General features: G+C 41.1%; 1 protein-coding gene across 1 annotated transcript; it reads right to left on the bottom strand.

Annotated features, from left to right (window-relative positions):
* Window positions 1-6,897: 6,897 nt before the first annotated feature.
* On the bottom strand, window positions 6,898-7,981 carry LOC125962189 (leucine-rich repeat-containing protein 37A3-like). Its single transcript, XM_049702526.1, has 5 exons — window positions 7,977-7,981; window positions 7,488-7,628; window positions 7,337-7,371; window positions 6,984-7,218; window positions 6,898-6,919 (listed from the first exon to the last, which is right to left on the bottom strand). The coding sequence occupies exons 1-5, from the start codon at window positions 7,979-7,981 to the stop codon at window positions 6,898-6,900; spliced, it is 438 nt and encodes a 145-aa protein (XP_049558483.1).
* Window positions 7,982-12,665: the final 4,684 nt, after the last annotated feature.

Raw genomic sequence — 12,665 nt, forward strand, 5'->3', positions numbered from 1 at the left:
TTACACTTATATACTTATTTCTATATATTTGTAAATCCCCTGAGAACTGGGATACTTGGGCTCTTTCATTCCTGGGCCTGTAACCCTAGCATGTAAAACAGTTCTTGGCATATCGTAGATACTGGAAAAAAAATTATTGAATGAATTAAGAAAGTGACAAGTTATCAACTATCAGATACTTTTATTTAAAACAAATTATCAATTTATCGTCACTCATGAGGATAAGTACAGGAAAAAAAATGTCTTTCTTCTCCCTTACATTTGTGCCTCAATCTTTTGAGACAAGAATCTTTTGAGAATTTCATAAAAGCAATGGTTCTTTTCCCAAAATACTGCACTTTCTTGAACACACGCAAAAGTGTGCAGGCAATTTCGACTTGTGGATCATCCTTTTAGGGCAGAGGTCTGTGAATAAAGAGGACTGAACCCAGAGTGCCAAACTGGGATGGGAAATAAAATTACATCTCAGTTTTCACAAATCTCTAACTAAAATCAGCACTTGCTTCCGTTATGAATGTAGGCAACAAACCACAGTAGATCAGCAGTATAGTTTATTTGGTCCCCAATAGAAATCACAGGTCATTTCATATCACGTATATGCTGCAGATACCTTGAAATATCATTTATTCTCATCACTACCCTGGAGTTATAATATTTATTAGACCTACCACTATATCTTGTTATTTAGTGTGCTAAGAGAAGCATATTTATTACTATTTCACTAATTTTAAAAATATTCTGAAAACTATTTCAATATAGTTGGTTTTCTTTTTTTTCGATATATTTTGACTTATTATATATTTTAAAACACTATCCCAAGAACATAAGTTTCGATATATTTTGACTTATTATATATTTTAAAACACTATCCCAAGAACATAAGTTTCTGCAGCTTGCCAAAGATATATACACGGGGGAGCAGGAGGGAGGTTAAGAAATTCTGCTTTGCGGAACAACTGACCTCAAGTTAGGAGGTTATAAGGTATAAACCTCAAGCTGACTTAGATACCTTCAAACCTTACCAGACTCATGTTTTAGAGTATCGCCTCCCAAACTCATGCTTTTTAAAAATTAATTTTTAAATTTCAATTTATTTTTCAAAAATATGTAATATATATTCACATCTTAAAATTCCAAAAATACGTAGCACACAATTCAAACTTTTTCTCTTACCTCTGTCCCTCAATCTACCACCCACCTCCACTCCCAGAGGAAATTAAGTTATCTATTTCTTGTGCCAAATGACTTTCATTTTTCTTACAAGTTTGGGAAATAAAATCTCCAAGTTAGATACTATCACAGGAAATATAAACTACATATAGTATTTAGGAAATCTGTAAATTAAAAAAAAATTTCCTGATTCTAGCAATTTTTTCCTTACCAATATATATCAGACTAAGGGGTCACCTCTTTAAGGGTGGTCATAATACCTGTTTTTAGATTGACTGTTATGATTTTTTATTATTAATTCAGAAGTCATTTATGACTTGTATATTCAAGTTGAACTACGGATATGACCACAGACTGTCATGAAAAATTACTTTGAATGTTTTTTTCCAAAATCACTTATATATCTAAAATGACTTTTTCTACAAATCAATAAAAAAAATAGTAACAGAAAAATGGGCAAAGGACAGACAATTCTCAGATAAACTACAAATGTCCAGTAAACATATAAATATATTTAAGTTCACAAGTAATACGAAAAATTCAAATTCAGATGGAACCCCTTTTATTCACTCGTCAGATTAGCAAAAAAAAAAAAAAAAAATGTAGAATATCCAGTGGTGGTGGAAGTGTGTGGGGAAATGAATGTCATCACAGCATGGTGACTGGAGTATAAGCTGGCACCACTTTTGTGAGGGCAATTAAAATTTTATGACTAAATAGTCTTCACTCAAACAATCCCATTTCTAGATAACTATTCTATAGAAATAAATGACAGGCTCACAAAAATGCATGTACAAGGATATTCATTGTAGCAATGTAAGTAACAAGAAAACTGGACAAAATCTAAACATCCTTCAATAGGGGCATTATTAAACTGTGATACATTCATACTATGGAATATTATGCATGAGTTTAAATGAATGGGGTAACCCTCTATGTACTGGGAAGGAAAGAAATCTAAGACATATCATGAAATGAAGGAATCAAGTGGCAGACGTTACTTATGTAAAAAAAGATAAGAAAAACACACAAACCTATTTGCCTATCTGTAAATATGTATGTACACAAAAGTATGGAAAAGAGTCTGGAAGGATTAATACTAAACTTAAAGTAGTGGGTGGGGGATTAGGGCACAAGAAGGGTTTTCACTATACCTGTTATTTCATTGTTATATATTGAGAATATAATCATGTATTACTTGTATAATGCAAAATAAGTTTAAATTGTCTCTTACTGATTTTAAAGAGGTCCTGCCAAATTTCATTTTTAAAATAAACACAGAATTTCAATCATTAGGTTGCTTTGGGATATGGAAGGGGAAATACCTTTTCTCACAGGTATTGACCTCAAAATTCTGGACCAAGAAGGATCTTACAAGGCAGTTAGCTTTTTGTATTCATATTTGGGGAGAGTATACCCACAGCCTCTCAGCCCAGCGGTATGCCTTCCATATACTTTCATCAATGTAAGAAATAGAGTTTCCCTGGAAATTTCTGTGAAGAACCGCAGTTCATATGCTTGAATAGGTAGGAAAAGAATGTAGAGAAGGAGGAAAAGAATCATGGCCACCTTGTGGGGAATATTCAAATGCAGAAAAGACCAGATTTATAATTCCCACAGCTTATCAGCTTCCCAGTGTGCACAATTAATAAAAAACATACTGTGAGGCCACTGGCACAAACAATGAGGCATCTCCTCAGAACTTGAACTTCCTATCTGTCCAATTTCTTGGATACATAATGCCAATTACTTATTTTCCAAAATCACTTATGTGTCTAAAATGACTCCTACAAATCAATGAGAAAAATGGCAAACATTTATCAATATCAGCAAATAAATATAAAGAAACCCTATGCCAGGCAACACCAAAGCTTTGGCTCAGTGCCCTCAGAATCTTTCCAGGTGTTAGCAGGCTACGGGCAATTAGAAATTATAGTAACTAATACGAAAATATCTCTTAAACATATTGCATAGGGAAAAGCACAAGTCACTGAGCAAGGAGTAAATTTATTACCTCATTAGAGGAACAAAATACAAAGGAAAGAGATCGGAAGGAAGGACACACATCAAAAGAGTAACAGGAGTTACCGTATTGGTGGTAGGGAAGTTGGGGTGGAATTTTCACATTTCATCCTATATACTTCTGTCACGTTTCTTTTTTTAAACAGTGAGAATGTATCCATGAATTAGATATGTTTAAAAGAAGCTGTTAAAAGCCTGAGGTTCAGTTTGAACCACTAACTCAGTGGATGACTGAATCTTTGGCTTTAGCATTGTCCTCTTCCCTCAGCAACAATGTAACTATTCAGTTTATAAGCACATTTTTCATGGGAGTCAGAAATAGGTCAAAATGGATACCTGTTTGCCCATCTGCCTGAGGGACATTTCCACTCAAACAGAGCCTTCTGGTTGCTTTATGCTCACCAATAAAAGATGCCTAAGACTGAACTCATCTCCTTCAAACTGACTGTGCTTCCCAATTGCTGTATTTCCACCTGTTATACCACCATCATTCTGCCCATCAACACATGTGATTTTTCTTTTTCCTGTACTACAATCCCCCAACTCTAGTCAATTACTACATCTTGTCAGTTTTTCCTCTGTAGTACTCTCAGGATTTTCTTTCTACTTCCATCACAACCACATTAACTCAGCTCCTTCTCACTTCACTCCTAGATTTTGCTAAAGCATTCTATTTGGTCTCCGTGAATCAAGATTTCCTCTCTGATCGCTCTACATATGAAATCTAAAATAAGCCCCTTGTTTTAATCATTTGTCTCTCTTGCTTGAAAACATTCATTGGCTCCTCATATCTTACAGCGTAACTTTCAAACCCCCATTGTCAGTAGTCAAGGGTTTTCATAATCCTATCTTTCATTGTTGCCTAACCCAATTCTTTACAGCCAAACTAATCTATTAAATTCTGATCATCCCTGCAGTCACACCGTTGCCTAGACTGTACTGCCTATTATTTCTCTGACAAATCACAGCCAATCTTTAAGTCCCAGCTGAAGATTTAGCTTATCCATGCAGCCTTCCGTGACCTCCATACCCCTGTGAGTACAGGTTCTGGTGAAATACAGCACCTATCTGTATTTCTTTTAATAATTATATATTACCTCCATTTTAAGGCATATCCCCTTTCTTCCCACTTGTCATTGTCATGTTCTGGAGACAATACCATATACTTCTGTGGCTCCCACAGTACTTAGCCCTGGGTTGGGCACAAAATGGGTGCTACATATAGGAAGCCAGGGAACAAAGATGAGTTCTAGATATAACTGAGGGATTGAATAACAATAATAGCTAACACTAAAATATATGATAGGCACTGATAGAAGAGCTCTACCTATATTAACTCATCTAAGTCTCCCAATGAGATTGTAGTCATTAGGAGAATTAGGAGTCATCCTATGAGACGATGACTACCATAATCCCCATTTTACAGATGAGGAAATTGAGTCATAAAGCTAATAAATGGCAGACCTATGTTAAAACCCAGGTAGTCTGGCTCCGGAATCTCTACTCTTAACCACTTTGTTGTATTACCACCAATGAGATGGGGAGAGGGACATGTTGCTGTAAAGAGGATGGAGTAAAGATGGGAGAAGAGTAGATGTTAAGGAATTAAATAATGGGGTAAAAAATAGAGAAGGAAAAAATAAGGGCAATTAAAAGTAAAAGACTGGAGGAGAGGGAAAAATAGTAAGAAGGAGAATGAAGATAAGGAATCATTGACAAACAAAAGGTGGAAACAGAAAGTCAGTCAATGTGGATTGGGGAGATAAGGAGGACCCAGGAAGACCTGAAGAAAGGCTGCCGTGTCAGGAAGGATGCAGAGAACAAACGAGGAAAGGGGATTCTTACATGATGTTGAAAGTGCCTATGTAGGCATTAGGCTCTGGCTCAGGCACTCTATGGAGCTTCTGCTTTGAGCTGAGACCGACACATGACAGCATCTCATTTTTGAAGGTACAGAGCTCACATATGCTGATGTTTGTGGTGGCATGCTGTTCTGGCTGCTTCTTTTCTGGGGTATATTTTACACCAGGAAGACCTGTGGATACTCAATACTGAGTTAAAGGAAAAAGAACTGTCTCAGATGGCCTTGGTTGCTGAGATATGTTAACTCTCAGGTCCACGCGTGGAACTGTAACTTGAGTCAGGTTTGGCTGTGCAAGTGTCATCTCAGGGTGTTTTAAGGGGGAGCTGTAGTCTGCTGTAGGGATGTAGAATGTCCAGCGTCCATAGTGGGTTCTGGAATTGTGGTTTGCTCTAGGTCCACATGATGAACAATGACGCTGGATGATGTTGAATACTGACCTTGATCTTTCCTTGTAGTTGGAACTGTCACCTGCTGCTGGAATGGAGATTGAACTACAACATGCTGAGGTGCCTCTGGAGGCTGATTTGGGGTCTCCTGCATGATTGGAGAAGGTAAAGTCTCCATATTGGATCCTACAATAACGGTAAGTTCCACATCCATAGGATGAATTGCGACTTGATTCAGGTTTGGCTGTTCAAGTGTCATCTCAGGGTGTTTTGGAGGGGGAGCTGTAGTCTGCTGTCAGGCTGTAGAATGTTCAGACTCTGTGGTAGGTTCTGGAGTTGTGGTAAGCTGCAGGTCTCTAAGTTTAACTGTGTTACTGGGTGATGTTGGATGCTCAGCATGATTCTGATCTGGTACTGGAACTGTCACCTCGGGATACAATGGAGACTGAGCTACAACTTCCTTAATGAGCTCTCATGGCTGAGCTTGGGTATGCTGCATGGTTGGAGAAGGTTCAACCTCCATACTGGATTCCAGAGTTAACGTAATTCCAGGTCCAAAGGTTGAACTGTGACACTGGGTGATGTTGGAGGCTCAGTGTGATCCTCATCTGGTGTTGGAACTATTGGGTTCTGATATACTGGAGGCCGAGTTACAAAAACTTCCTTAGGTGGCTCTGGGGGCTGGGTTAAGTTCTCCTGTATGGTTGGAGATGGTTCTTCCTCCTTAGTGGGTTCTGGCCTTATGGTCAGTTTAAGGGCCAAAGGTTGAATCGTGACCTCAGTGAAGGTTGGATGCTGAGCCTGAACTTGCTCTGGATTTGGATATGTCACCTCGGGGTATGTTGGTTGAGTTGGGGCTCCCTGCTGAACTGGAGAATGTTCAATTTCACAGGGTGTTGGATGATGATCTGAAACCTCTTGCTGGACTGACAAAGGTTCCAACTGCTCAGGGGACACTGTAGACTGAGCTGAGGTTTCTTGTTGGGGTGGAGAAGTTTCAACCTCCTTAGTGAACGCTGGAGTTACGATAAATGCAAGATCCATAGGTATAACAGTGACATCGGCCCCTGCAAAAGCTAAGCTTGATCCTGACCTCGAGGAGAAACTGTTGTCACATGATGCTCTGCAGAGAAAACTACAGTCACATTAGAGAGCTCTGGAGACTGAGTTGGAGAGGATTCAACCTCACCAGGAGACTCTGGATACTGAGCTGTGCCTTCCTGTTAAGGTGGAGAAGGTACAACGTCAGGAGCCTGTGGATGCTGATCTGGAATCTCCTGCTGTGTTATGGCAGGTATAACTTCTTCTCCAGGTTGCTCTGGATACTGAGCTGGGGGCTCCTCTTGTACTGAAATTTTATTATGTGTACCGGCTTCTGGAGATTGGGCTGGAGCTTCCTGTTGAACTGACAAAGGTTAAACCTCCTCAGGTGGCTGTGAAGGCAGCGTTGGGACCTCATGCTGTGTTGTAGAAAATTCTGCATTAATAAGGGGCACTGAGGGCTGAGCTGAAGGCTTGCGCTGATTTGGAGAAGGACCCACCTCTGGAGTGGTTCTTTTGTTATGGTAAGCTCCACATCTGCAGGTTTGACAGCGACACTGGATAAGTTTGAATGCTGAGCCTGAGGGTGACTTGGAGGTGAAACTGTCATTTCATCATGCTCTGGAGGTTGAGCTGGCTGTTCTTGTTGAGTTGGAGTAGGTTCCACCTCCCCTGAAGAAGGCTCTGGAGGCTGAGCTGGTTGCTCCTGCAGGGTTGCAAAAGGTTCTATCTCCACTGGAGACAGAGATTGGATCTACTGCTGGGCTGCCAAAGATTCTGCCCCATTAGGGGGCTCTGGTGACTGAGCTGAGGCTTCCTCCTTGGTTGCAGAAGTTTCAGCTTCTCCAAAAGCCTCTGAAAGCTGAGCTGGGGTCTTCTGCTGGGTTGCTGTTTGCAAGTCCTCAGGAGGCTCTGTAGGCTCAGAAGGCTGAGTCGGTTGTTCCTGTTCACTTGGAGAAGGCTCAGCTTCCACAAGAGGCTCTGGAGGCTGACCTGTGGTCTACTGCTGGGTTGGAGAAGGTTCTGTCTCCTCATTATGCTCAAGAGGTGGAGCCAGGGCCTCCTGCTGAGCTGTAGGAAATTCACCTTCTGTAGTGGACTCTGGAGTGTTGGTAAGTTCCAAATTCAGAGGTTGAAGTGTAACACTGGGCAAGTTTGAATGAGCGTAACGCTGAGCACCAGGTAGACATGCTACCTCATCACTCACTGGAGTTTGAAGTACATATATGTAGGGAACCCTGGAGCCTGAGCTGGGGCCTCTTGATGGAGTAGAGAAGGTTCAGCCTCCTCAGGGTGCTCTGCAGGCTGAGATGGGGTCTCCTGTGGACTGGAGAATGTTCAACCTCCTCGGGGCACTCTGGAGGCTGAGATGGGGCCTCCTGCTGGACTGGAGAAGGTTCAACCTCTTTAGTGACCTGTGGAGTTATGGTAAGTGCCAGATCCAGAGGTTTAACAGTTACATTGTACAAGTTTGACTGCTGAGTTTCATTTACTCCATGATGTGCTACTGGTTGAACTACAAACTCCTTAAGTGTCTCCAAAGGCTGGGCTAGGACCTCCTGAGGACTTGAAGTTTCTAGTACCTCAGAGGCCTCTGAAGGCTGAGATGGAGCCTCCTGCTGAAGTGGAAGTGGTTCTACTTCTTCATTGGGATCTGGATGCTGAGGCTGGGCCTCTGCCTGGGGTAAAAAAGATTCAACCTCCTCAGGGGTCTGTGGATGCTGAGCAGGGACCTCCTGCTGGGTAAAGATTCAGCCTCCTCAGTGAGCTCTGGATGATGAGCTTGGGTCTCCTGCTGGGATGGAGAAATTTCAGCTTCCTCAGGGGGCTCTGGAGGTACATCTGGGATCCCCCAAAAATCCCTAGGTATGCTCTCCTCAGGATAAAAGGCATCCATACTGGGATCTAAATAATCATCCGGCAACTGTTGTTCTAGACCCTGAGTGTTTTTATGAAATTGGCCTATAGTTCAAATAACAACTTTGGCAAGCTGTTGATGCTGAACTAGATCTTTCTTCAGGTTTGGTGGTGAAACAATAAACTTCATTGGTTTTGAGCTCTTACTACCTAGAGTTGGAACAAGTATTTCAAATGATTGGTGACCTTCAGTCTGATCTAGACCTATGTGTTTAGTCTTACTTTTGTGTCGAGAAAGCAGAACAAAGGGCTGATTTTGATCCCAGTCTAGCACTGGACCCGGCTCTGGGAGCTTTTGATGTTGGGTTTGCTAGTTATTCAGATCATGATGTGGAACAGCAAACTGATCTGTAGGCAGCTCTCCAACGTAATCCGTGTCCGGGTATGGAAACTCAGTCTCAGTCAACTCCTGATGAGGCGGGGCCAACATCTGGACTGGAGACGAGGACACCAAGTAATTAAAGCCCCCAGCTTCTACCAGGGGTGTAAGGGCATGGAGCAATTTGGGAGGGGGTTCTGAGGCGTGTGAAGACCAAGCCTCGGTCAGCCGCAGGGGGTTGGGTGTCACCTGCACGGGGTCCAGGGCCCACTCCGGAGGCTGAACTGCCTGGACTAGAAGCCACACTCGTTGCCATGTGAGGAGGAGACGTAGGGCGCAGATGCGACATAACATGCGGCGGCTCCCAGGCGCAGTGACCCAGGCCAGTGAGGAGCCGGAGTCACATCCTGCGTCCAAGCTTGAACCGCTATGCCAGCGCCAACGCGAGGGCTCACGTTAGCAACCGCGCACGCCTCCCCCGTCTAACGTCCCACCCATTATTTATGACATCTTTAGTTACACCACCGTTATTAGGTTTGTACGGAGATCCAATCCGCGCCACCAGAGTGGGTCTTTTTCCCAGAGTCCCCAGGGCGCAAGCCATCCTTCCCCTTACAAAGGAGACAATTACCTCCTGCCGGGACCCTCTTCCCAACCCCTCCCTGCCCTCCCTGGCCACAAACAATGAGGCGGGATTTGGGCTGCAGGCCCGAGTGACCCCAAACTCCAGTAGTCCAGGGGTGGAGGGGTGTTCGGAAGGATGCAGAGCTTCCCAAGGAAACCACAGGACGTGGCATTCTGGGAAATTCAAGAGTGCTAGTCCAGTCTGGCAATCTGAACTCTTCCTCCTCAAAGCTGAAGTCCGAGAGACATTCTTCCTCCCTTCCTCCCTCCCTGACAAGAAAAGTAGCTGACCTGCAAAATGAGCACCAGTTATGGTGGCGGGAGGGGAACACACCTTAAAATTGTTCTAAAATGTTGCCATTTCCTCCAAACTCTCAGTATTCACGTCTCATTATTCATTCACCACTCTGTTATTAGGGGTTACCACTGAATCAGTGATGACTCCACAACTTCCGTAGGAGGGGTTTGGGGCAGGTCAGCAATTTATTCTGGGAAAGAGAGTCTAAAACCAAGTGAATGACCCTTTATATTAGCATGGGAAAACTTCCCCCATCCCACCTTGTCTCAACAGAGCCATTAATCTAGAAAAAACTACAGTGTCACTTTTCAGAGGTCTACCCTGTGTGCACACATGGAGAAGACACTTAGAATGTTAAAGTCAGCATGTTAAGTAATTTTCTTGAAATACTGTAACTCGCACCCAGTTTACTTTCTTCACAGTCCTTTTCATAATCTATTTAATTTTAGTCCTTTTTAATTGTCTGGTACACCTTTAACACCTAAACTCCAAGAGAGAAGTAGATTCATCTTATTTCCAGTACCTAGCACATAATGGAACTGAATGGAATTTCTGAATGGAACTGATTCCAAGATTGGCCTCATTTAGGAATGGATCTGTTGTTATAATCAGGTTTCCGAAATCTTTAGTATCAATACGGAATCCTTTCCTCCTACATTACACAGGAACCTAGACTTCTTAAAGCCCAAACATGGATAAGTTTGAAGTTTCCTTGACTTATTTAAATTGAATTAAAATAATTATTTTTTATGGGAAAAACTATCAAAATATCTACATTTTTCAGAACACAACCACCTTTTCTTTCTCTACTTTCTTCCCTTCAAAACAAGCTTTGCAACATTGGGGTGAGTTAAATAATCAGCAATCTAGCCCCAAATAAAGCTCTCAATGACATGAAACACATTTTTTGCTTCTTTTTAATAAAAATATTATATGCACTACATTAATGTTTTCTTTTAGAAATTACATTAACAACTTAATCCCTAATTCGAGGCATCCATATAATTGATTTACAGAAAGGTTCTTCGGCAAAATATTTAACACAAGATATATATGTGATTATGAGATTTGGGTTATACACCTTACTTGAAAGACATGAATAGTTTTTAAACTCTGTAGCATAATCACACTTAAGGCCATAGTTACTTTGTTCCCAAATTCCTGCAATTCTATTTGAGGGGAGTTCTAAAAGACCTGTGTCTTCTTCTGTGTCCACAACTGTAGACGTACACTGATGGCCCTCAATCCTGCTCTCCAAACTTCAAATAAGGGGCCAGAGACAAGGCTTGGGACTTGGAAAAGTCCTAGAAATTCCCTGCCTCAAAAGCAGTTTCAGAGTTTCACATTATCCTAAGGATGACAGAGCTGAGTAGACATGCCAAAGTCTTCCAAATCCTGCTGGTTATTTTGAATTATGGCTACACTGGCTGTGTACCCCTTGAGTTTTTATCTCCACATACTTGAATTAAATCCTGTACTTCCTCTTCGTTTCTAGCACCTGTGACCTCTTCACAGGGTCTCTCTTCCACAGCTATTTTACCATTTTCTGAAATAAAGTTAACAAGAATCAATTCAGAAATGTTCTTGTTCTAAAACTTCCTGTATACAATGGTAGCACCCAATAATTAGACATCCTTTTGATTTCTAAAAACAGAAAATAAGAGCATTTTCCTAGAAGTTCCCTCATCTGACACTTCAGTTTTTATCATAATTATTTGTGAAAAAATATATAAGAAATATCAACTTTGTTTCAAAAACTTTTATGATCTTAGAAATAAGAACTAAGGAATAATGACATAGGAATTAAAGCTGTGGAAACAAAAATGTTCAATCACAATACAATTACATAGTAAGGTATGAGGTGGGGGTCAAAGTGAGTTCAAACCTGGGATACATACCACTGGACTATAATAGATACTTCGTATTAGAAGCAAGGCAAGTGCCTACTCCTTGGGAACAAAATTCTACCAGATACAATGAACAAAGCTTTGGAGACAGAGACAGAGAGAATTTGAACACTCCACTGGCAGCAACTGGCCCATGTACCTTTTGAACAATACAGCTTTCCTCAAGGCAAGCTAGAGCCACCAGGCTTTTTGGTCTAAAAACAAGTTTTGAGTACATATAAGGAATACCTTGGCATATTAGGAACAAACAACCCAGACATTTAGTTTGGTTCTTAAAGGTTGTTACCCAGATTTGACAGCTGATGGAGATTTTGCCTGATGACCAGGGAAGTCAAACTTCCTTGGAAGGATTGCCCAGGCTGGAAGGCCAAGACCAATCCAGGGTCAACTCTTACAAGCAAATAAGGTCTCAGACAACTTAGCTAGGATTTCTCAGTCTCTCAGCCTGCAGGGCTGTGAAGCAGGTGAGCAATTCTCTTCAGGGAATCTACTAATCATAAAGTTTCCTTTGGGCACTGCCTGTGACATTCTCACTGCTATATAACTCGATAGGGAACACAATCAACGCTCTTCAGTAGCATGACCACTTTCAAGGCTCACAAAAACGTAGCCGATTATTATATAAGAATCATATTCACCCAATATATCAGAAATGGAAGCTGAAATTAAATTGACTCCAAAAACATAATCTAATAAACTCTTCAACAAAAAAACAACAATAATATTAATAATAGTCAATATATATTGTCTGCTTACTATGTTTCAGGCATAGTTCTAAGCTTTTTACATTCATCATTTCATTTACTCTTACAATATCCCCCATTTGGTGGTAAGCTGAATTACTAACCCTATTTGCAGATAAAGAAATTGCAGCTTACAGATATTAAATACCTTCAAATGTCTCTGGCTAGAAAAAACTAAAATTGCGACAACAGCAACAAAACAATCTAAGACACAAAGTTAGGACTCAAACACAGGTGTCCAAGACTTATAATCACTACACTATTCTATATGATAAGCAAGCAATTGAGGAAGAACTGGATCAAACACATTCTGTATGAACTGAGGCAAGTCATTCTACATCTAAACACTGGGGACAATAATATTTGCTGTCGTT

Source organism: Orcinus orca, chromosome 19 (genome assembly GCF_937001465.1).
Source record: "Orcinus orca chromosome 19, mOrcOrc1.1, whole genome shotgun sequence".
Lineage (NCBI taxonomy): Eukaryota > Metazoa > Chordata > Mammalia > Artiodactyla > Delphinidae > Orcinus > Orcinus orca.